This window comes from Fringilla coelebs, assembly GCF_963513975.1.
Source record: "Fringilla coelebs genome assembly, chromosome: 33".
Classification (NCBI taxonomy): domain Eukaryota; kingdom Metazoa; phylum Chordata; class Aves; order Passeriformes; family Fringillidae; genus Fringilla; species Fringilla coelebs.
The window spans coordinates 567,453-590,446 of record NC_140059.1 but is presented as its reverse complement, the minus strand read 5'-3'; the positions used below and the strand labels follow the sequence as shown (position 1 = coordinate 590,446).

Sequence of the window (22,994 nt, the reverse complement as noted above, 5' to 3'; positions counted from 1 at the left end):
GCCTGGGGTAACTCCTCACAGTCTCTTTATTTACAATGCCCCCCACCCCCAAATTTTGGGGGAGGGGTCCCACAGTCTGTACAGGGTGGGGGTGGGGCAGAGCCCCCTCAGCTCTGCCCATAGTAGGGGCCGTAGCCCCCCCAGGGGCTCTGGTAGCCGTAGATGCTGTAGCCGTGCTGGGGAGGGGGAGAAAAGGGGAGGGGGATCAGCCTGGGGATCCCCCCCAAGAGACCCCAAATCCCCCTCCCCAAAATCACCCACCTGGTACCAGTAGTTGTAGGAGGGGTTGGGGTCCCCCCCCGCAAAGTTGAGGGGTCCCAGGAGCCCCGAGGGGTCGTCGGGACGGAGCCGTTTGTCCTCGGGTTCTTCTGAGCTGGGGGGGAAAGGGAAAGTTTGGGGGGAAAAGGGAAAATTTGGGATTAAAAAGGGGGGAAGATGAGGGGATGAAAATGTGGGAACTGGGAAAAGAGTGGAGGGAACTGGGGGAGAAGCAGGGCAGGTTTGGGGGCTGGTTTGGAGGGTGGATTTGGGGTGATTTGGGGCTGATTTTGGGGCCTATTCTGGGGCAAATTTGGGGCTGATTTTGGGGCCATTTTGGGCCAACTTTGGGGATTCTGAGGCTGATTTTGGGGTTGATTTGGGCCGACTTTGGGGCCGATTTGGGGCTGATTTTTGAGCCGATTTGAGGCCATTTTGGGGCTCCTGCTGGGTCTCACCCGTTCTCGGGCGCCCGTTTCCGGGCCGCGTGCGCCTTCAGGATCTTCTGGTGCTCATCGTAGGCCTTGAGCAGGCTGGGGAGGGGGCAGCGCTCAGGGGGGAGCCCCCAGACCCTTTTTGGGGTCCCCCCAGGATGTTCTGTCCTTGAGCAGGCTGGGGAGGGGGCAGCGCTCAGGGGGGAGCCCCCAGACCCTTTTTGGGGTCCCCCCAGGATGTTCTGTCCTTGAGCAGGCTGGGGAGGGGGCAGCGCTCAGGGGGGAGCCCCCAGACCCGTTCTGGGGTCCCAGGGGGAGCCCCCTGGCCCTTTTTCATGTCCCCCCAGGACATTTTCATCTTAAGAGGCTGGGAAGGAGCTGGGAGCCCCCAGACCCATTTTGGGATCCCATGCAGATCCCCCAGCCTCATTTCCCTGTCCCACAGGGATCCCCCAGCCCCATTTCAGGGTCCCATGGGTCCCCCCCAGCCCCATTTCCCAGGGGTCTCCCCAGCCCCATTTCCCGGGTTCCCCCCCAGCCCCGTTTCAGGGTCCCAGAGGGATCCCCCAGCCCCATTTCAGGGTTCCCCCCAGCCCCATTTCCCAGGGGGATCCCCAGCCCCATTTCCCAGCCCCATTTCCCAGCCCCATTTCCCTGTCCCAGGGGGATCCCCAGCCCTATTTCCCTGTCCCAGGGGGATCCCCAGCCCCATTTCCCAGGGGTCTCCCTCAGCCCCATTTCCCAGGGGTCTCCCCCAGCCCCATTTCAGGGTCCCCCCACAGCCCCATTTCCCAGGGGTCTCCCTCAGCCCCATTTCCCAGGGGTCTCCCCCAGCCCCATTTCCCTGTCCCAGGGGTCTCCCCCAGCCCCATTTCAGGGTCCCCCCCAGCCCCATTTCCCAGGGGTCTCCCTCAGCCCCATTTCAGGGTCCCCCCCAGCCCCATTTCAGGGTCCCCCCCAGCCCCATTTCCCAGGGGTCCCCCCAGCCCCATTTCAGGGTCCCCCAGCCCCGTCTGCCCCCACCTGTGGATGCTGGAGCCGAAGTCCTCGAGGAACTCGACGCGGCGCTGCGAGAAGAGCAGCTTGGCCTCGTCGGGCAGGGGGCTGCGCAGGGCGCGCTCGAAGCAGCTCATGGTGTTGCCCTCGTTCTGCCCCACGTCCGCCCCGAACTCCATCTCCAGCAGGTTGGCGTGCAGCCGGGCGTTGTCCTGCCCCCGGGCACAGCGGGCACTCAGGGGGGATCCAGGGGGTCCCAGGACATCCCCAAACAGGATCTGAGTCCCCTCCAGCCGCCCCCCACCCCCTGCCAGCATCTCCAGGCAGCCAAATTCCCCCTTTTTCCCCCCCAAACCCCAATCCCCCACCGCTAACAACACACATCAGATTATTTTTCTATGACTTTTAAATAATTTTAGGGCCAGCAGCCCCTGTCCCCTCTCACCGGGTCCTTCTCCAGAGCCTCCACCAGCACCTTGCGGGCCTTGCCCAGGTTCTTCTGCACCTTGCACACCTGCCGGGCCAGCTTGACGGCGTAGAAGGAGCCCAGGGGCAGCCCCTCGTTGGCCCTCATGGCCTCGAGCAGCAGCGCCTCGGCCTCGGCCACGCGGCCGTGCCGGCGCTCCAGGCTGACGCGGCGCAGCCGCACCATGGCCAGCCCAGGCACGGCCGCCTCGAAACTGCGCAGGATGCGCCGGGCCTCGTCCACATTGCCTGGAAAATGGGTGAAAATGGGGAGAAATGGGGTAAAAATGGGTGAAAATGGGGTTATTGGGGTCAGCAGGGAGCCCCAGCCTGGGCACCACAACCTCAAAACTGCGCAGGATGTGCTGGGCCTCGTCCACGTTGCCTGGGGAAGGGGGAAAATGGGTGAAAATGGGGTTATTTGGGTTCTGGAAATGGGGTGATTGGGGTCCTGGGAACAGGACAAATGGGGTTATTGGGGTCCCAGCCCTGGCATGGCAGCCTTCGAACTGAGCAGGATGCACCTGGCCTCATCAGCATTGCCTGGGCTTGGGAAAATGGGACAAAAAGAGATTGGGGTGCTCAGGGTGGGTTATGGGGTGCTCAGGGTGGGTTATGGGGTGCCCAGGGTGGTTATGGGGTGCCCAGAGTGGGTTATGGGATGCTCAGGGAGGGTTATTGGGGTACTCTGAGTGGGTGATGGGGTGCCCAGGGTGGTTATGGGGTGCCCAGGGCGGGTTATGTGGTGCCCAGGGTGGGTTATGGGGTGCCCTGGATGGTTATGGGGTGCCCAGGGTGGTTTATGGGGTGCCCAGGGTGGGTTATGGGGTGCCCAGAGTGGGTTATGGGGTGCTCAGGGTAGGTTATGGGGGTGCTCAGGGTAGGTTATGGGGTGCTCAGAGTGGACTCTGGCTGTTCCCAGGGTGGGTTATAGGGTGCCCAGGGTGGTTATGTGGTGCCCAGGGTGGGTTATGGGGTGCCCAAGGTGGGTTATGGAGTGCCCAGGGTGGTTATGAGGTGCCCAGGATGCTTTTAGGGCTCCCTGGGGTAGTTTGGGGGCTCCCATGTTGGTTTTGGGGGTATCGGAGTCTCTTTGGGGTGAAATTCGAGCCCGTGCCCAGCTCGGAGCGTTTCGGGCCAGGGGCCGAGCCCGCGCGGGGCCGTCCTGGGATCGCTCCCGGATTTTGGGGCTCCCTGGATTTTGGGGCTCCCCGGATCCCGGCTCTGGCTGCACCCTGACCTTGCTTCTCCTCGAAGGCGGCCCAGAGCAGGTGGATGTTGGGCTTGCGGGGCAGGTGGAAGCCGCAGGCACGCTGGAAAACGCTGCGGGCGCCCGGCACCGTGCGGGACTCCAGGTACCGAGTGTACTGCGGGGGGAACGGGGGGATAACGGGGGGTGGGGAGATAAACGGGGGATAACAGGGGAATAACAGGGGGAAAACGGGGGAGATAAGGGGGGGAAAAAAGGGGGATAAGGGGGGGAAAATGGGGGGATAACGGGGCGATAAGGGGGGAGACAATGGGGGGATAATGGAGAGATAATGGGGGAGATAACGGGGGGATAACGGAGGAGATAATGGGGGAAAACAGGGGGAAATGAGGGTGATAATGGGGGGATAATGGGGGAAAATGGGGGAAAAAACAGGGGGATAACGCGGGGGAAATGGGGGGATAACGAAGGAATAACAGGGGAATAAAAGGGGGAAAAATGGGGGAAAAATGGGGAAATAACAGGGGGATAACGGTGGGAAAATGTGGGAAAACCAGGGGAAAAACGAGGGGGGATAATGGGGAAATAATGGGGAAATAATGGGGGGAAATGAGGGAAAAAAGGGGAAATGACAAGGAAATAATAATGGGGAAATAATGGGGGGAATATGGGGAAATGGGGGAAATGGGGAAAATGGAAAAAAATGGAAAACCAGAGAAATGAGGAAGAGAAGAACGAGAACAATGCGGGAAAAGAGGAAAAATGGGATGAAGGAGGGGGAGAAGAGATGGAGGAACGGGAAGGAAAAGAGCAGGACAAAGGAAAGAAAAAGGGGAAAAAAGGGGAGGGAAAAACGTGGAGAAAGGAAGGGTAGAAAAGGCCAGCAAAGGGAAGAGGAGGAAAACAGACAGAAAAGGGGATTTGGGGTGAAAACCAGCACGGCTCCCCAAGCAGGAGGGAGTTTTGGGGTGAGCGGCGGGGATTTTGGGGGCAGGGGGGGTTTGTGCCCCGAACCTTGACCCAGAACTCCTCGTAGAGGGCGCAGGCGATGAGGCAGCGCTCGAAGAGGACGATGCTGCGCTCGTGCGAGCCCGCCGCCACCTCCCAGTCCAGGTACTCGCGCCAGTTCCGCAGCTGCGCCCGCTCCAGCGGCTTCACGTGGAAATAGGGACGCTTGATCTGCCGGGCAGGGGGATTGCGGGGATTTTGGGGGATTTGGGGGGATTTCAGGGGGATTTCAGGGGGATTTCAGGGGGATTTTGGGGAGATTTGGGCTTCACGTGGAAATAGGGATGCTTGATCTGCCCAGGAGGGGATTGGGGGGGCGTTGGGGGAATTTCAGGGGGATTTCAGGGGGATTTCGGGGGGATTTGGGGAGATTTGAGCTTCACATGGAAACAGGGACACTTGATCTGCCCAGGAGGGGGATTGGGGGGCATTTGGGGGAATTTCGGGGGGATTTTGGGGATTTCAGGGGATTTGGGGGATTTCAGGGGGATTTTGGGGGATTTCAGGTGGATTTCAGGGGATGTGGGGGATTTCGTGGGGATTTGGAGGAGATTTGGGGAGGACTTTGGGAGGGATTTTCTGGAGGAAGCTCTGGGGGAGGTACCCAGGGGATCCCAGGGAATTCCAGGAGGATCCCAAGGGATTTTCCTGGGATCCCAGGGGATCCCACCCCCCCTCACCCACCCCATCCTCGAAGTTCCAGCGCTTGCTGACTTCGGCCTCGTTCTGGGCGTGGATTTGCTGTCTCATGGAGATCACGAGCTCCCGGATCTTCTCCTGGTCCAGATCCTCCTGCAACCACAGCAGCCAATAAATCAGCAATAAATCAGCAATAAATCATTCATTGTTGGTGATTAAATTAAAAAAAAATAGCAATAGTAGGATAAAACAGTGAATAAAGCCAAATAATGATAAATAAACCCATTAAAATAAAAATCCAATTTAAATGAAGCCAATGAAAAGAAATAAACCCATTAAAATAAGAATCCATTTAAAACAAACCGATTTGAAATAAATAAATCCACACTAAAAACTCCAAGTTAAATGAACACCAGCAAGCAGAAAATACAGAAACAAAAATAAAAAACCATGTTAGAGTAAGATGGTGAGAAATAAACTCATGACAAGAAATTAATAAATGAAGATTTTAACCCCTCTAAAGCCACAGGAAAAGCAGAATTCCCGGATTTTTGGAAATATTTCCATTTTTAACCCCTCTAAAGGGGCAGGAAATTTCCTGGTTTTTTTTTTTAATTTCCTGGTTTTTAACCCCCCTACACACCGAGGCCGCGGGAATTGCAGAATTCCCGGTGCTTGGGCGGTACCTGAGGCTCGGGCGGGGCCCCGGGGGGCGGCTCCTCCCCCGGCGGCGCCTCCGGGCCCTGCGGCGGCTTCGGGGCGGGCTCGGGGCCGGAGCCGAGCTTGGAGCGGACCCAGAGCAGCTCCTCGGGGGACAGGATGGCACCGGGCGGGTGCTGCAGCACGTGCTCCTTGAACCTGCGGCGCCAGGGGGACCCGGGAGTCACACCGGGAACGGGGATCCCCACCGGGAACCGGGAGTCACACCCGGAATTGAGGAATTCCCGCCGTTCCCCCCCGGTTTTCCCGGTTTTCCCGCCGCCGCACCTCTCCCAGTGGTGGCTGTAGAGCTGCGTGGGCATGGACAGCAGGCGGTCGTAGATGGCCGTGACGGCGCGGAGGTCGCCGCGCTCCCGCTCCCACTCCAGGTACGATTCCCAGAGCTTGTCCGAGCGGAAATCCATCCCGGCCGCCGCCAGCGCCGCCTCGAACGCCCTGCGGGACCCGGCTCGGGGGATTCCCGGGAAAACGGGGGAAGGAATTCCCGGGAAAAGGGGGAGAAATTCCCAGGAAAATGGGGGAATTCCCGGGAAAGGGAGGGAATTCCCGGGAAAAGAGAGGGGAAATTCCTAGGAAAGGGGTGATATTCCCAGGAAAGGCTAGAATGTTCCTGGGATAAAGGGGGGACATTCCCATAACAAGCCCAGGCTTGTTCCCAGAGCCATTCCCAGACAATCCTGGGACGTTCCCAAGGATATTCTCAGGATTTCCCGGTGACGTTCCCAGTAACGTTCCCAGGATCTGTCCCACTCACCCTCGCACGCGCTGGGCGCTCTCGGGCCATTCCCAGGGGACATTCCCATGACATTCCCAGGACATTCCCAGTGCCATTCCCAGTACCATTCCCAGACCATCCCCAGGATCCATCCCCACTCACCCTCGCACGCGCTGGGCACTCTCGGGCCGCGCGGGGTCCAGCGAGCTCTGCAGCAGGCCGATGTAGTGCAGCCACAGCTCCAGGCTCAGCGGGATGGACTGCAGCCCCCGCTCCAGCACCTGGGGACACCTGGGTTACACCTGCGGGCACCTGGGGACAGCTGGGATACACCTGGGATACACCTGGGATACACCTGGGTTACACCTGGGGGCACCTGGGGACAGCTGGGGGCACCTGGGATACACCTGGGATACACCTGGGATACACCTGGGATACACCTGGGATACACCTGGGGGCACCTGGGATACACCTGGGGGCACCTGGGATACACCTGGGGGCACCTGGGGACAACTGAGGACACCTGGGGACACCTGAGATACACCTGGGGACACCTGGGGACATCTGGGGGCACCTGGGGACACCTGCGGGCACCTGGGGACACCTGGGGACACCTGGGATACACCTGGTGGCACCTGGGTTCCCGTCCCGCCCCTCCCTGCCCAGGGAAATGGAGAATTTCTTCCCCAAAACCTCAGGAAAAAAGGGGATTTTGCCCCCAAAACCTCAGGAACCAGGGGATTTTTGCCCCAAATCCTCGGGAACAAAGGGGGTTTTGCCCCAAATCCTCGGGAACCAGGGGATTTTCCCCCAAATCCCCGGGAACCAGGGTGTTTTCCCCCAAATCCTTGGGAACCAGGGGATTTCCCCCCAAATCCTCAGGAACCAGGAGATTTTGCCCCAAATCCCCGTGAACAATGGGATTTTGCCCCAATCCCCGTGCACAAGGGGATTTTGCCCCCAAACCCTCAGGATAAAAGGGGGCTTTGCCCAGCCCCAGGGCAGCCCACCTGCTGGGCGCTGCGGGCGCTGCCCAGGCGCCGCTCCAGCTCGGCGTACTTGCGCCAGTAGCCGAAGCAGTACGGGAAGCGCTGCAGGAACGCGTCGAAGGCGCGGCGGGCGGCCTCCAGCAGCTCCTGCGGGACAGAGACGGGGGTGAGAGGGGAAAGGGGGGGAAAAGGGGGAGAAAAGGGGAAATTGGGGGGTTTAAGGGGGAAACTAGGGGAGAAAGAGATGGGGTGAGAGGAGAAAAGGGGAGGAAAAGGGGGGTGAGAGGGGAAATCGGGGGGGAAAGGGAGGGTGAGAGGGGAAATTGGTGGGGTTTGGGGGGAAAAGGGGGGTGAGAGGGGAAACTGGGGGGGAAAAGGGGGTTAGAGGGGAAATTGGTGGGGTTTAGGGGGGAAAAGGGGGGCTAGGAGGAAATTGGGGGGAAAAGGGGAAATTGGGGGGTTTAGGGGGAGAAAAGGGGGGGTGAGAGGGGAAACTGGGGGGGGGAAAGGAAATTGGGGGGAAAAGGGGGGAAAAGGGGGGTGAGAGGAGAAATTGGGGGGTTTAGGGGGGGAAAGGGGGGTGAGAGGGAAAATTGGGGGGGTTTAGGGGAAAACGGGGGGTTAGAAGGGAAATTGGGGGGTTTATGGGGAGTGCTGGGGGTTTGGAAGGGATATTGGGGTTTACAGGGAGCATTGGGGGTTTACAGGGAATATTGAGGGTTGACACAAAGTTTTGCACAGCAAATTGAAATTGTCACGTGTAAAATATTAGGAATTCCTGTATTAGGAAAGTAGAAATCACAACAGACTAAATTGTCAAAGGGAGGGATTTAAAGGGATCGTTAGTGCGACTGGGGGGTCATTAACGGGTCTGTGGGGGTTGGTTTTGGGTCTGGGGGAGTCACTGATGGGTCTGGGGGGGTCACTGATGGGTCTGGGGGAGTCACTGATGGGTCTGGGGGGGTCACTGAAGGCTCTGCGGTGTCACTAACGGCTCTGGGGGGGGTCATTAATGGGTCTGGGGTCCCGGGCCCGGCTCACCTCCTGCTCCACGTAGGCCAGCAGCTCGGTCCAGGCACCGAAGTCGTGGGGGCTGCCCTGGGCCGCCCCCCAGAGCCGCTGGAACTCGGGCGGGAACGGCGGCGGCTCCTCCGGGGGCGGCTCCGCGGGAGGAGGGGCCCCGTTCAGGGCGGCCGGGGGGGGGGGGGCGGCACCGGCATCGGCACCGGGATCGGGATCGGCACCGGGATCGGGATCAGCGCCGGGATCGGGATCAGGATTGGGACCGGGACCGGGATCGGGGGGCGCGGGTGGGGGCGGCTCGGCCGGGGGGGCTGGGAGGAATGGGGGGAGGGGCACGGTTAACGGGGGGGGGGGGAGGGGGGCACGGCTCTGCCCCTCCCCCACATCGCCCCCTGGTTCTGACCCCCCCCCCCAAATCATCCCCGACCCCACCAAGGGCTCCTGACCCCCCCACAACCCCCTCAGAACCCCCAAATCCTCCTCAGAGCCCTAAAATCCCATCAAACACCCCCAAAATCCCCTCAGAGCCCCCAAACCCCATCAAACACCCCCAAAATGCCCTCCGAGCCCCAAAATCCCATCAAACACCCCTAAAATCTCCTCAGAGCCCCACAATCCCCTCAGATCCCGCCCCCTCCTCACCCCAATTTCCCCTCAGTCCCCTCAAATCCCCTCAGACTCCCCAGATCCCCTCAACCCCCCCCCAAATCCCCTCAAAAGCACCAGAATCTCCTCAGAGCCCCCCAAAATCTCCTCAGAGCCCCCCAAAAGCCCCTCAGACCCTCCCAAGCCCCCTCACATCTCGCCCTCCCTCACCCCAATCCCCCTCAGACGCCCCAATTCCCCCTAAATCCCCTCCGAGCCCCCTCAGATCTCGCCTCCATGGCGGCCCCTCAGCCCCCTCCTCACCCCCGGCCCCTCGGGCCCCCCCGGTACCTCACCCCCGCCCGTTCCCGGGCTCTCACCGCCGTCCCCGTCCCCGTCCATCGCCTCACCGGAGCCCCCGGGTCCCTCCTCGGGCCCCTCCGCCGCCATCGCGCCGCGCGGGACCCGGATGTGGCGGCCCAGAGCGGCCGCGGGGAGGCGGCGCCGCCTGGCGGGCGGGAGGACCCGCAGCGCGGCCGCCATAGAGGAGTAACGGCGGTGGGAGAACCATAGAGACGCGCCCGGCGGCCAGAGCGGCTTCCGCTGCCGCCGCCATCACCATAGAGACAGGAAAGAGAAGCCTGAGCGGCCCAGCGGGGAAAACACCAGTACAAACCAATATAAACCAGTATAAACCAGCCCAGACCAGTACGAGGAGCTCCGCACCAACCGCAAAGACTCTGGTGGGTGCGACACCGCTATAAACCAGTACAAGCGGGGGTCTCCAGGGTTGATCCACCATAGAGACGCGGGCGCGGCCGCGGCGCGCCCCCTGGCGGGCAGGAGGAGCCGAGCTTTACTGCAACCTTTATTGTATTTACACCGGAGCTGGTAAAAATTTGTACATTATTTACAAATTAAATAATTCCGCCACCGCTTCGGGGGGAAAAGGAGCGATTTTGGGGCCCAGCGCCCCCCCGGAACCATCCCTCCCCCTCCCTGTGACTTCACCCCAAAATGAGGCGATTTGGAAGGAATCCACCCAAAAAAACCCCTCGAACAGACCCAAAAGAAACGATGATTTTGGCTCAAAATGGGTTAAAAAAAAAACCAACACCACGGAAAGGTTGGAAATCAACTCCCCAAAGCGGCGCCGCTTCGTTATTGCCAAATTCCCCATCAAGCCACTCAAGCTGGGGCCAAAACCGCCCAAAAAAAATGAAAGGAAGAAAAAAAAAAAAATCCGCCTCGAAGCTGAAAATCCCAATTTGGCTCCTTTTTGCCCCAAAACTCCCCCCCAGCCCCCGTCTGGCGCCGTTCCCCGGCGATTCCGGCCGCGGGGTTGTGGAGTTTTGGTTTTTCCCTGAGAATTTGGGGTTCCAGAGGCACTGGGGGCGCGGCCGGCCCGGAACGGCGGCGGGATTTGGGCCAAAAGCGCCCGGAATTGGGCAAAAGTCAGGGGAAACTGCAACCCCCACCAGTACAAACCAGTCCAGACCAGTTTGGGACCGAGGGGGAGGGGTTAATACTGTTAACGGGGGGCAGAATTCCCAAAATTCCAGGGGGAACCCCGAAATTCCAGAGAGGGGACCCAAAAATTCCCAAATTCCCGGGAAAATCCCGAAATTCCCACGGGCAGGACCTTAACCCACGGGGCGGGGGCCCCAAAATTCCATCTGGGAACCCCAAAATTCCATCTGGGGACCCCAAAACCCCCAGGGAACAACAGGGACCCAACCCTGGCTCGGGGGAGAGGGAGGATTCGGGGAAAATGGGGAAAAACGGGGAGAAATTGGGAAAAAATGGATGGAAAATGAGGAAAAACTGGGAAAAATGGAAGGAAAATGGGGGGAAATAGGGGAAAATGGATGGAAATTGGGAAAAATGGGGAAAAATTAGGGAAAAACAGAGAGAAAAGGGAGGGAAAAGGGGTCAGGGGCTGGGGAAATGGGGCTGGGGTCACCAAGGGGACTGGGATTCGCTTCCAGCCGGGAATTGTGATGGGAAATGGGGAGGGGGAGGTGAGGGGGTGTCCTGGGGGGGATCTTGGGTCAGTCTGGGGGGTCCAGGTCAGTTTGGGAGGTCCTGGGAGGGTCCTGGCCAGTCTGGGGGGTCCAGGGGGGGTTCAGGTCAGTTTGGGGGGGTTCAGGTCACTTTGGGCGGTCCTGGGGGGGGGGGGGGTTCAGGTCACTTTGGGGGGCCCTGGGGGGGGTTCAGGTCACTTTGGGGGGTCCTGGGGGGGTCCCGGTCAGTGGGGGGGGGTCCCCAGCCTCTGCAGGCGCCGCCGCCGCAGCTCGGCCGTGTCGGGGCCCTCCCGGGGCTCGGGGCCCTCCCGGGGCTCGGCGCCTTCGGCCGCGTCCTCCTCATCCTCAGCCGGGGCCGGATCTGCGGGAGACACCAGGGCATGGCAGTCTGGACCAGTTTAACACAGGGCAGAACCAGTTTAGCCCAGTCTGTACCAGTCTGGACCAGTTTAACACAGGACAGAACCAGTTTAACCTGGTCTACACCAGAGCACAACCAGTTTGGACCAGTTTAAGCCAGCTCAGCCCCAGTTTAGCCCACCTCAGCTCCAGTTCAGCCCAGTTTGGCTCAGTTTAACCCAGCTCAGCCCCAGCTCAGCCCCAGTTTAACCCAGCTCAGCCCCAGTTCAGCCCAGTTCGGCCCAGCCCAGCCCAGTTTGGGGCTCCCCACGCACCGCTGCCTCCGCTGGCTCCCGAGGGTCCCGGCGCCGGGGGCTCCTCCGGGGGGGTCTCAGGGCCGGGGGGCGGCCGGGGGGTGGCTCGGGGGGTCCTGGGGGGATCCCAGGGTGACCCCAAATTGGGGTGGGGGGGAGAAGGTCAGTACCAAGCCCTCCCGGTGCTCCCAGTCCCTCCCAGTCATTCCCAGTCCAATCCCAGTCCCTCCCAGTCCATTCCCGGTCCATTCCCAGTCCATCCCAATCCCTCCCAGTCCATCCTAATCCTTCCCAGTCCCTCCCAGTCCATCCCAGTCATTCCCAGTCCCTCCCAGTCCATTCCCAATCCATCCCAATCCCTCCCCAGTCATTCCCAGTCCCTCCCAGTCCATTCCCAGTCCATTCCCAGTCATTCCCAGTCCCTCCCAGTTCCCTCCCAGTCCCTCCCAGTCCCCTCCCAGTCCCTCCCAGTGCCCCCCAGTGCTCCCAGTACCCGATCTGGGCCAGCACGCCCAGGTACTGGTTGATCTGCAGCATGGCGGCGTCCAGCAGGGTGTGGATGTTGTGCAGGCACTGCAGCCGCGCCTCCAGGTGCTGCCGCTCGTGGCCCTCCATGGCGCGCAGCTCCTCCTCCGTCAGCCCCGCGAAGCCGGCGGGGGGCACCGGCATGGGGGGCACCCCTGGGCAATGGGGGGGCACGGGGGGTTCCACCTGGGATCCCCCAGGGCCCGAACCCCCAAATTCCCAACCCTGGGATCCCCAAATCCCCAACCCTGGGATCCCCCAGATCCCAAATTCCCAAATCCCCAACCCCGGGATCCCCCAGATCCCAAATCCCCAACCCTGGGATCCCCCAGATCCCAAATTCCCAAATCCCCAACCCTGAGATCCCCCAGATCCCAAATCCCCAACCCTGAGATCCCCCAGATCCCAAATCCCCAACCCTGAGATCCCCCAGATCCCGAATTCCCAATCCTGGGATCCCCCAGATCCCAAATCCCCAAATTCCCAAATCCCCGGCATGGGGGGCACCCCTGGGGAATGGAGGACAGAGGGGGGGTTCAACCTGGGATCCCCAAATCCCAAATCCCCAAATTCCTGCATTTCCAAACCCCAAATCCCTGAATTCCCAAATTCTTGAACTTCCAAACCCCAAATTCCCAAATCCCTGAATTCCCAAATCCCCAATCCTGGGATCCCCCAAACCCCAAATCCCCAAATTCATGAATTCCCAAATCCCCAATCCCAGGATCCCCCAAATCCCCGAATTCCCAATCCCAGATTTCCAGTTCCCAGTCCCCAAATTCCCAATCCCCCAAATTCCCAATCCCAAATCCCCAGACCCCCGTTCCTACCGAAGAGCGGCGGCCACGGCATCCCCACCCAGGGCGGCGGCAGCGGCAGCCCCGGCACCGCCCCGGCCCCGCCCGGCCCCGCCCCGGCCCCGCCCGGCTCCGGCCCGGCGGCACCGGCAGTACCGGCGGTGGGACGGGCACCTGGGGGGACAGGAATGGGGTTTTTGGGGTGGGAAATGGGGTTTTGGCGGTGGGAAATGGGGTTTTTGGGGGAGTTGGAGCGAAAAGGGAGGGGAGCGGGATTTGTGGGATTTGGGTTTGGGGGATTTGGGGTGGAACAAGGGGCAGGATGGGATTCGGGGAGGGAGTTGGGGTGGGATTTGGGTGGGATTTGGGGTGGGACACAGATGGGATTCGGGGTGGGATTGGGGTGGGATTTGGGTGGGATTCGGGGTGGGATTTGGGTGGGATTCGGGGTGGGATTCGGACGGGATTCGGGGTGGGATTCAGGGTGGGATTCAGGGTGGGATTCGGGGTGGGATTTGGGTGGGATTTGGGTGGGATTCGGGGTGGGACTCACCGGGAGCGGCTCCAGCAGCCGCGGCCGCGCTGTCGGCGCTGGGCGGGGCGGGAGCAGCGGCGGGGCCGGGCGGGAAGGGCCCCACGGGCGGCCAGAACGGGAACATTCCCGGCGGGAAGGGAGGGAGCATCCCCGGGGGAACTGCGGGCAGAGGGCGGCGCTGAGAGCCACAACTGCCAGAGCCCGAGCTGCCCCAGTCCCCCGTCCCCTGTCACTCACAGTTCGGGGTCCCTGTCCCATGTCCCCCCTGTTCCTGTGTCCCCCTGTCACTCACAGTTCAAGGTCCCTGTCCCCTGTCCCTCTGTCCCCTGTCACTCACAGTTCAGGGTCCCTGTCCTCCTGTCCCCCTGTCCCCTGTCCCTCTGTCCCCCTGTCCCCTGTCACTCACAGTTTGGGGTCCCTGTCCCCTGTCCCTCTGTCACTCACAGTTCGGGGGCTGTCCCCCCATCCCCTGCCCCCCTGTCCCTCTGTCCCCTGTCCCTCTGTCACTCACAGTTCGGGGGCTGTCCACTGTCCCCCTGTCCCTCTGTCCCCCATCCCCTCTCCCCCTCTGTCACTCACAGTTCGGTGGCTGTCCCACTGTCCCTCTGTCCCCTGTTCCTCTGTCCCCCATCCCCTCTCCCCCTCTGTCACTCACAGTTCGGGGGCTGTCCCACTGTCCCCCTGTCCCTCTGTCCCACTGTCCCCCTGTCCCTCTGTCACTCACAGTTTGGGGGCTGTCCCACTGTCCCCCTGCCCCCCTGCCCCCCTGCCCCCCTGCCCCCCTGTCCCCTGTCCCTCTGTCACTCACAGTTCGGGGGCTGTGCCGCCGCTGCCGGTGCGGGTGCGGGTGCGGGCGGCTCCGGGGGCGGCTGCGGGGGCAGCGAGGCGCGCAGCACGTCCATGCGGCACGTGGGGCACGTCTGCTGCCGCTGGAACCACGAGCGCAGGCAGCTGCGGGGTTAATTAACCTTTAATTAACACCTTCGTTAGCGCCACCCCGCAAAGTCCCCGTTGGCTCGTTCCCCTGGCGGTAATTAACCTGTTAATTAATGCCCCGAGACCCCTCCGTGTCCCTCTGACCCGCCCGATGGAATCTAGCCCTTCTCCCCACTGATGAATCCCTAATTAATTAATCCTGAATTAACTAATGACCTCATTAACCTCCACTGTGGTGCTGGGGATTGGGATGGATCGGGTCTGGGATGGAAATGGGATCAGGATCAGGGTGGGATTGGGATTAGGATCAGGATTGAGATCGGGATGGGGACTGGGATAGGGATGAGATTGAGATTGGGATTGGATGAGGATGGGATTGGGATTGGGATGGGACTGGGATCAGAATTGGGGTCAAGACTGGAATTGGGATCAGGACTGGGATTGGGATCAGGATTGGAATTGGGGTCAGGACTGGAATTGGGATCAGGACTGGAATTGGGGTCAGGACTGCCATTGCAGGCTGGAAGAGCTGCGGCAGTGACCCCCCAAAACCACCCCGAGAATCCCCAAAACCACCCCAAACCGCCCCAAACCGCCCCAAACCCCCGGGATCCCAGGGAGGGGCACCTGGTGTGGAAGATGTGATTGCAGGGCAGGCGCTTGGCGCCCGTCACCATCTCCTCACGGCAGATGATGCACACGTTGTCCATGGCCTGCAGCTCCTCGGCCGTGGCATCGGGATACCTGTGCCAGGAGAGCCAGGGCTGCTCCCAGAACCCCACAGCTCCCCAAAAAACCCACAGCTCCCCAAAAACCCCACAGCTGCTCCCAAAACCCCACAGCTGCTCCCAGACCCCCACAGCTCCCCAAAAACCCCACAGCTGCTCCCAAAACCCCACAGCTCTCCCCAAAAGCCCCCAGCTCGGGGCGGTTTAGGGGGAAGAGGGGCTTTGGGCTGTGTTCAGCAGGTTTTGGTTGAATTCCCAAAGGTGCCAAACACTCCCAGTGCTCCCAGTTCCATCCCAGTTCCCCAGTGGTGGCCGGGACCATCAGACACCAAACCTCCCCCAGGATTTGGGGTTTCTGGGAGGAGCTGGGCACTCACAGCGTGTTCATGTTGCGGATGGCCCGGCGGGACATGATGGCGTCGGTGACGGCCTTCTTGAACTGCCTGGAGGAGAGAGCGGGGTTGGGATCGGGATCGGGATCAGGATGGGATTGGGATCAGGATGGGATGGGATTGGGACTGGGATGGGATCAGGATCAGGATCAGGATTGGGATGGGATCAGGATTGGGATGGGATCGGGATTGGGATGGGATCGGGATTGGGATCGGGATGGGATCAGGATCAGGATCTGGATCAGGATGGGTTTGGGACTGGGATGGGATCAGGATCAGGATCGGGACCAAGACTGGGATCGGGATGGGATCAGGATGGGATCGGGACCAAGACTGGGATCAGGATGAGGATGAGGATCAGAGGCAGGAGGCCTCACCTCATGGCCAGGTACATGGGGCGGATGGCGAAGAGCGGGAAGGTGTGCACCTTGATCATGATGGTCATGAAGGCCATGTAGAGCAGCACCTTGATCAGCCCTGGGCAGGGAGCACAGAGCGACACTGGGGACAGCTCAGGTGACCAGCTGGGACCCCAAAGCCACCTGGGCCAATTTTGGGACAACCAAAGGCTGGCTGAGGTGACCAGCTGAGATTGACCAACCCAGAGCAGCCAAGCACCAGCAACACTTTGAGGTTTGGTTGACACCAAGGCCAGTTGAGCACCAACACTTTGGATCGTCATCAGTGAACAAAAACCCCGCAGAGATCAAAACTTTGAGCCTTTGCTGATCAACCAAAACTTTGAGCCTTTATTGATCAACCAAGACTCTGAGCCTTTGTTGATCAACCAGGACTCTGTTGGTCAACCAGGACTCTGTTAATCAACCCAGACCAGTTGAACACCAACACTTTGGATCACCACCAATGAACAAAACCCAAGATTTTGAGCCTTTGCTGATGAACCAAGACCAGCTGAACACCAACACTTCGACTCTTCGCTGACTGATGAAACCAACCGAGCACCACCGAGACTTCGACTCTTCATCGACCGACCAACACCCCCAACACCTCAACCCTTCGTTAACCAACACCCCCAACACCTCAACCCTTCGTTAACCAACACCCCCACACCTCAACCCTTCGTTAACCCAGGCCTAATTGGCCCCCCAGCCCCCCGGTACCGGTGAAGAGCTCGGTGTAGAGCATGAACACGGCCTTGTTGTCCCAGGGGTTCTCGTTCTGCAGGTCGATGGAGTGCAGCACGTACTTGATGAAGATGGTCAGCACCATGGTCATCAGGATGGCGTACTGGGGGTGCCACAGGTGCCAGGTGGGACACCCCGTCCCGGGAGGGGCCCTGGGGACCCCCTGGGACCCCCCCCTCACCCACCTCGAAGCCGAAGACCAGCTGGACGGAGGCGCCGCGGGTCAGGATGCTGTGGTAGGCGTGGCTGACGAAGAGGAAGTCCAGGATTCCCAGCAGGAACATCAGGGCTGGGAAAAGACCCCAAAAAATGAATGGGTCCCACCCTTGGGAGCAGCTCTGGGGGGGTTCCTATACCCCACCGCTAACGAGGAGCTTAATTAGCAGATTTCTCCACTCCCAGCCACACCTTGCGGCCTCCTGGCCCTCAAAACCCCAAAATTCCTTCAAAAATTGGTTCATACATCCCAAAATCCCATTTTCCAGTTTTGGGAAACACATCCCTAAACCCCATTTTTCTCATTTTAGGAAGGAAATCCCAAAATCCAACTTGTCCAGTTTTGGGAAAAAAATCCCTAAACCCCATTTTTCTCATTTTGGGAAGGAAATCCCTAAATCCCATTTTTCCACCCCGTTTTGCCGTGGATCCGGAGCCTTGTTTTCCCTCCACGGAGCTCGTTAACCCCCCCCCTGCACCCCCTCGTTAACGAACCGCTGCTGATTAGGCTAATTGGGGTTATCAGGCCCCAGCACGCTCGGCTGCCCTGGGTTGTTCCCCAAAAATATGCAAATGAGGAGCACTTACAGACGATTCGGAAGTGGAAGAGCCACGAGATGTTGGGGCTCCTCTCCATCTGGGCAGGGGAGGAAAATTCAGTTTTTCCATGAAAAAATGGGGTTGGGGTGGGTTTGGGTTAATTCTGGGCTGGTTTTGGGTTATTTTTGGGTGTCTGAGTTATTTTTGGGGTTGGTTTAGGGTTGATTTGGGCTGGTTTTGGGTTATTTTTGGGGTGGTTTTGGGCTGATTTGGGGTGGTTTTGGGCTGGTTTTGGGTTATTTTTGGGGTGGTTTTGGGCTGATTTGGGTTGGGTTTGGCTGATTTAGGTCTGGTTAGAACTGATTTGGGTTATTTCTGGGTTGGTTTAGGCTGATTTGGGGTTATTTTTGGGTTGGTTTAGGCTGATTTGGGGTTATTTTTGGGTTGGTTTAGGCTGATTTGGGGTTATTTTTGGGTTGGTTTCAGGTTGATTTCAGGTTGGTTTTGGGCTGCTTTCAGGCAGGTTCTGGGTGGATTCTGGCTGATTTTTGGGCCGGATTTGGGGTTTTTTGGGGCAGTTTTTGAGCTGTTTTCCCTGCTGCCAACACTCACAAAATCCACACGGTCCTCAGCCAGCCAGTGGAAGCACTTGAGGAAGAGGAGGAGGGTGAAGAGGGCGACGAAGCGCGGGCTGAAGTCGTCCCTGAAGACGGTGAAGGCCAGGCAGGTCTCGGTCACCGCGTACCACGAGCGCTCCAGGAGGTGCTGAGGGACAGAGTCAGGGGCAGCCCCCCAGGCTGGACCCCAAAACGGGGCCCAAAAACCCTGAGGGGGCCAAAACTCACCCCAAAACGGGGCCCAAAAACCCTGGGGGTCCAAAATTCACCCCAAAACGGAGCCCAAAACCCCTGGGGGTTCAAAATTCACCCCAAAACGGGGCCCAAAGACTCCTGGGGTTCAAAATTTGTACCAAAGATCCCTTGGGGTTCAGAATATCCACCCAAAGTGGCACTGAAAACTCTCAGGGTTTAAAATCCTGCCCTAAAATGCATCAATTCTCCCCCTAAATCAGCACCAAAAACCTTCTGAGAGCCAAAATTCCCCCTAAATCAGCACCAAAAACCTTCTGAGAGCCAAAATTCCCCCAAAATCAGCACCAAAGACATTCTGGGGTCAAAAATTCCCCCTAAAACCGTACCAAAAACCTTCTGGGGTCACAAATTCCTCTCCAAATGGCGACAAATCCCCCCAAATGGTACCAAAACTCCCCCCAAAATCAGCACCAAGGTATTTCTGGGGTCAAGAATTCCCCCTAAATCAGCACCCAAGACCCTCTGGGATCCAGATTTCCCCCTAAATCAGCAGCAAAGCCATTTTGGAGTCCCAAACCCCCCCTCAGAGCTCTCACCTCCATCTCGGCCGCGCGCAGCTGCCCGAAGAAAACCTTGCCCATGAACTTGCCCAGCAGGAAGACCAGCACGAAGGCCTGGATGTACAACACCTGCAGGGCCAGGAGCCCCCAGGGGCATTTTGGGGACAGCCTGGGGGGGATTGGGTGCCCCAAACCCACCCTGGGGGGGTGCATGGGGTGCAACCAGCCCCGCTGCCGCCCTCAGGGGGTTTAGAGGAGCTCCCCAACCCCCCCCGGCGGCCGTCGCGCCCCCAAAAGCAGAAGTGAGGCAGCGTGGGCAGGCCCTGGGTTAATGAGGGGTTAATTAGGGGTAATTAATCAGGAAGGGAGCACTCACGGCCATGCTGGGGCTGGACTTGGTCAGGTAAACCACGGTGGGGTAGAACTGGTGCTTCAGGTAGTAGGCGTGGGCCACCACGGCCGTGGTGAGCGCCAGGCTGCCGGCCATGACCAGCGCCGTGCACAGCATGGCCTCGGCCTGCAGCAGCCAAAAACCAAAATAATCCACAGTTCACCCCAAAATAACCCACATTTCACCTTAAAAACAATCGACATTTAACCACAAAATCAGCCACCAGGCTGCCAGCCACGACCAGCGCCATGCACAGCATGGCCTCGGCCTGGAACCCACCAAAAAACAAGGGTTTAAGCTCAAAAAGAATGGATTTAACCTCAAAAATAATCCACAGAATCAGGGATCAGGCTCCTGCTGGCAGGGCCTCGGCCTGGAACCCCCAAAAGCCGGGGTTTCACCCCAAAAGCAGGGGTTTCACCCCAAAGCAGGGGTATCACCCCAAAGCAGTGGTTTCACTCCAAAGCAGGGGTTTCACCCCAGAAGCAGGGGTATCACCCCAAAGCAGGGGTTTCACCCCAGAAGCAGCCCCAGGTCCCCCAGGATGGGGGATCCCCCAGGCCCTGCACTCCAGGGCGGTTGCAGCGATGATTTTTTAGCTCATTAACGATTCCTGCGAGCAATGAAATGAGATTTTTCAAGCAGCGCTGGCTCCTGTCCCTCACTGCGGTGGCACCCTGTGCCCAGGGGGCACCTCCGTGTCACCAGCTCCCCCAGGAGCCTCCCCTGTCCGTCTGTCCCCTCCCTGTCCCTCTGTCCCCCCTCAATGTCCCCGAACCCTCAGGGTCCCCTCACGCCCCTCAGCCCCCCCCACCCCTCCCCTGCTCCACAGGAACCCCAACTGTCACCGCTCCCTCCGCTTCCCCCGACCTCCCCTTTGCCTCCGGCTCCTCCCGACCCGCCCCCAGGGCCCTGCCCGCCCCCAGGCCCCGCTGTCGCCCCCGGCGCCCCCCGGGACTCACCGGGCCCGACCCCGCCTCAGCCCCGCCAGTCCCGGCCGCTCCCACACCGGAACCGCCTCAGCGCGCGACACCTCACTTCCGCCCGGACCGCACCACCCGCTGCCCGGGGGGAGACCGGGGGGGGTTCACTCCCGGCCTGCTCGCCCCATCTCGCCCCCCAGACCAGGTCCTCCCTAGAGAGATCCTGAGGAGCCCCCTCGTCCTCTCCTGTACGGGGAGTGTGCGGGGCCGCGACGCCCCTAATTCCTGAACCGCTGGGTTCTCCCCCCCTGCACGCCGACGCTTGGTACGCTCCGAGCGGCCTCGCAGCCGGCGCGGGGGTGGGCGGGGACGCGCAGGGTCCCGTGGCTCGCGCTCATTGGCCAGGCGCGGCGGGGCTCGGCCAATCAGAAAAATCCCCCGCGCGACGCCGCTTGGCCGGCGGTTGTTGCTAAGGGAGGGGCGGCGCGGGCGAGGGGAGCGACCCCCTCAGCTCCGCGGCGCCGCCCAGCCCGGGCCGGGTTTGTCTCCTCTCCCCGTTCCTCTCCTTCCGCGCGTCACCCCCGGAGCTTCGCGTCCGCAGCGCCTTCCCCGATCCCTTCCCCTCACAAACCTCCCCCCCTCCCAAGCTGCCCCTCCCTTCACACTTCTCCCTCACGGCGCCCAGCCAATCAGCGACGTCTCATTTGCGCTCCTCATCTCTGATTGGCTGATATCGCCAAGGTGGAGCAACAGCTGGGGAGAGAGGCGTGGTTTAGTCGATCTCTGCCTTCTGATTGGCTGGCGGCCTGCCCTCGCGGCCTATCGAAGGCGGCCCCCGGGAAGGGGCGGGGCTAACGTCGCTGAGGCGAAGGAAAAAGGCGGGAAGGCGCCGGAGCTCCTGAGGGGGTTTTGCCGCTGTTCCCTCTTTTGGCAGCAGAAAATCAACTCAGCCCCTTGAATCTGACTGAAATATAGCAAAGGAGCAGAGCTTGAGCTTCAGAGAAACCTTTAATCCTGCGGTATGAGTGAGGCAGAGAGGTACGAGACCGAATTAAGCCTGTGATCGCTCTGAGCTTTTGGGGTTTAAATGCTTGCTGTGGTTTTGGGGGATTTCGGGCTTTTTAGGCATTATAAAGGGCTGGGTTTGGGGGCTTTTGGGGTCATTTGAAGCTTTAAGGGGGGTTAAAGGCTCCATCTGGTTCTGGGGGTTTTTGGGGTACCCTCCCAATTGGGTAAAGCCCCCCCTCATATTCCAGACCCCCGAACTGGCCGGATTTCCCCCAAAATGATTTTCTGGTTGATTTTCTCCTCCCCAAGAAGAAACCGTGGAGCCGCCGTTCCTGTCCAGGGGCTCTGACAAGGTCAGTCCAACCCAAACCACCTCTTTGTTCTGCTTCTTTTAAATCAAAACAACCTTTTGGCCTGAATTGAGTTGGTTTTTTACCTAAAGCCGCTGTTTTCACCCCATTCTGCAGGACCTGCTGGCCATGGCACCGCTGGCTGCCCACGGGCGATGCAAGCCCCTGCCCCGTGAGTCCTTAATTGGGTCTTAATGAAGCCCTGCCTTAATTAGCACCCTAACACCCTCCCAGCCAAGTGGGGACACTAATGATGCCCCCAGTAATTAAGTGGGGGGCCCTAATGAAGCCCCTTTAATGAACTGGGGGGGCTCTAATGAAGCAGGGGGTTCTCAAGATGGTCTTGCTAATGAAGTGGGGGCTCTAATTAAGCAAGAAACCCTAATGATGCCTTCATTAATGAAGTAGGGGACTCTAATAACACCTCACTAATGAAGTGAGAGGCCTTAATGATGCTCCTGCTAATGAAGTGGGGGCTCTAATGAAGCCCCCCCAATGAAGTGGGGAGTCCCAAGGATGCCCCTGCTAACGAAGCAGGACCCTAATTAACCCCAAGGGTGGTCAAACCCTCAGAGTCCTCCAATTCCCATTCCCAAATTGCTGCAGATTTACCCCAAATCCCTGATTCCCACCCAAAACCAACCCTGAGAGCCCAGGCAGGGCCAGGGCACAGAAATCCTCAAAGCTGGGGATTTTACAGAGACTTTGGACACCATTTCCCTTTTATTTTGGGTGGAATTTGGGCTCTTTTGGGTGGAAATTTTCCCTTTTTTGGTTTGACCCCAAACTGGGCCCCTTTTCTCTTGTTTTTTAACCCTGTAATTGGCCCATTTTTGCTTTTGGCCCAGAATTGGGTTTTTGTCTTTTTTTATTTTTGCCCTGTAATTTGGCCTTTTTTTTGTTTTGTCCCAGAATTGTCCCTTTTTGTGCTTTTGGCCCCAAAAACTGGGGCTGCTCCACACCTGATTTGGGGGAAAACCTGCTGGGACTGGGGCTGTGCCCCACCCTCAGTGCCCTTTCTTTGGTTTTTACCCAGCCAATTTTGGGGTTTTTAACCCAACCCCCATTTTTGCTCACAAGTTTCTCTTTCCCGCCATCCTAACTGCTTGTTTCGGCTAAAATCTTCTCGGCTTTTTTTTTTTTTTTTCCATTTCCATTTTATTTCTCACCCAAAATTGCCCCAAATTGCTCCTTTTCTCCCCGAGGGCCCTCCTGCCTCCCCATTTTTGGGGGAGAAACGCAGAAAATGGCCAACACGTATTAAAAACTCCTTCATTTTGGTTTGGGGGTTTTTCTTCTGGGGGGGGGGAAATGGTGAAAAACAAATTAAAAAGGGGGAGTGGGATCTGACTTGGGGGAGGTCCATGGTGAGTGTGTCACACGTGTCACACGCACCCCACGGATGTCCAGCCCCTCT

General features: G+C 59.4%; 2 protein-coding genes across 4 annotated transcripts; both read right to left on the bottom strand.

The window, feature by feature from the left end:
• Positions 1 to 8: 8 nt before the first annotated feature.
• LOC311164561 (pre-mRNA-processing factor 39-like) lies at positions 9 to 9,483 on the bottom strand. Of its 3 annotated transcripts, XM_084224056.1 has the most exons (14): positions 9,423 to 9,483; positions 8,476 to 8,768; positions 7,456 to 7,581; positions 6,608 to 6,726; positions 5,998 to 6,165; positions 5,697 to 5,868; positions 5,056 to 5,163; positions 4,378 to 4,542; positions 3,394 to 3,520; positions 2,134 to 2,402; positions 1,716 to 1,900; positions 717 to 791; positions 262 to 373; positions 9 to 176 (listed from the first exon to the last, which is right to left on the bottom strand). In XM_084224056.1, exons 1-14 carry the CDS (start codon positions 9,442 to 9,444, stop codon positions 108 to 110), a joined length of 2,010 nt encoding a protein of 669 aa, XP_084080182.1. In that variant the 5' UTR covers positions 9,445 to 9,483; the 3' UTR covers positions 9 to 107. The 3 variants fall into 3 exon arrangements, with proteins under 3 accessions (XP_084080182.1, XP_084080184.1, XP_084080183.1); XM_084224058.1 differs by lacking the exons at positions 9 to 176; positions 262 to 373 and having other exon boundaries at positions 741 to 870; XM_084224057.1 differs by lacking the exons at positions 9 to 176; positions 262 to 373; positions 717 to 791 and adding an exon at positions 856 to 949.
• Positions 9,484 to 10,169: 686 nt separating this feature from the next.
• Positions 10,170 to 20,298, bottom strand: SYVN1 (synoviolin 1). The gene is made up of 16 exons (XM_084223985.1): positions 20,259 to 20,298; positions 19,282 to 19,422; positions 18,942 to 19,034; positions 18,146 to 18,298; positions 17,582 to 17,630; positions 16,963 to 17,066; positions 16,754 to 16,880; positions 16,010 to 16,109; positions 15,618 to 15,683; positions 15,140 to 15,256; positions 14,385 to 14,527; positions 13,595 to 13,735; positions 13,075 to 13,215; positions 12,213 to 12,399; positions 11,741 to 11,835; positions 10,170 to 11,427 (listed from the first exon to the last, which is right to left on the bottom strand). Exons 2-16 carry the CDS (start codon positions 19,411 to 19,413, stop codon positions 11,291 to 11,293), a joined length of 1,785 nt encoding a protein of 594 aa, XP_084080111.1. The 5' UTR covers positions 19,414 to 19,422; positions 20,259 to 20,298; the 3' UTR covers positions 10,170 to 11,290.
• Between the last annotated feature and the right edge of the window lie 2,696 nt (positions 20,299 to 22,994).

What these genes read in the sequence shown, in the direction of transcription:
- LOC311164561 (XM_084224056.1), bottom strand. Translation starts at nt 9,444, where the DNA reads ATGGACGGGGACGGGGACGGCG. An exon ending in GCGCCCGCAGCGCCCAGCAG is followed by an intron (nt 6,727 to 7,455) that starts GTGGGCTGCCCT and finishes AGGTGTCCCCAG; the next exon opens with GTGCTGGAGCGGGGGCTGCA. An exon ending in TTCGGCTCCAGCATCCACAG is followed by an intron (nt 792 to 1,715) that starts GTGGGGGCAGAC and finishes CCCCCTCCCCAG; the next exon opens with CCTGCTCAAGGCCTACGATG.
- SYVN1 (XM_084223985.1), bottom strand. Translation starts at nt 19,413, where the DNA reads ATGCTGTGCACGGCGCTGGTCATGGCCGGCAGCCTGGCGCTCACCACG. An exon ending in AGTCCAGCCCCAGCATGGCC is followed by an intron (nt 19,035 to 19,281) that starts GTGAGTGCTCCC and finishes CTGGCCCTGCAG; the next exon opens with GTGTTGTACATCCAGGCCTT. An exon ending in CTTCCACTTCCGAATCGTCT is followed by an intron (nt 17,067 to 17,581) that starts GTAAGTGCTCCT and finishes GTCTTTTCCCAG; the next exon opens with CCCTGATGTTCCTGCTGGGA.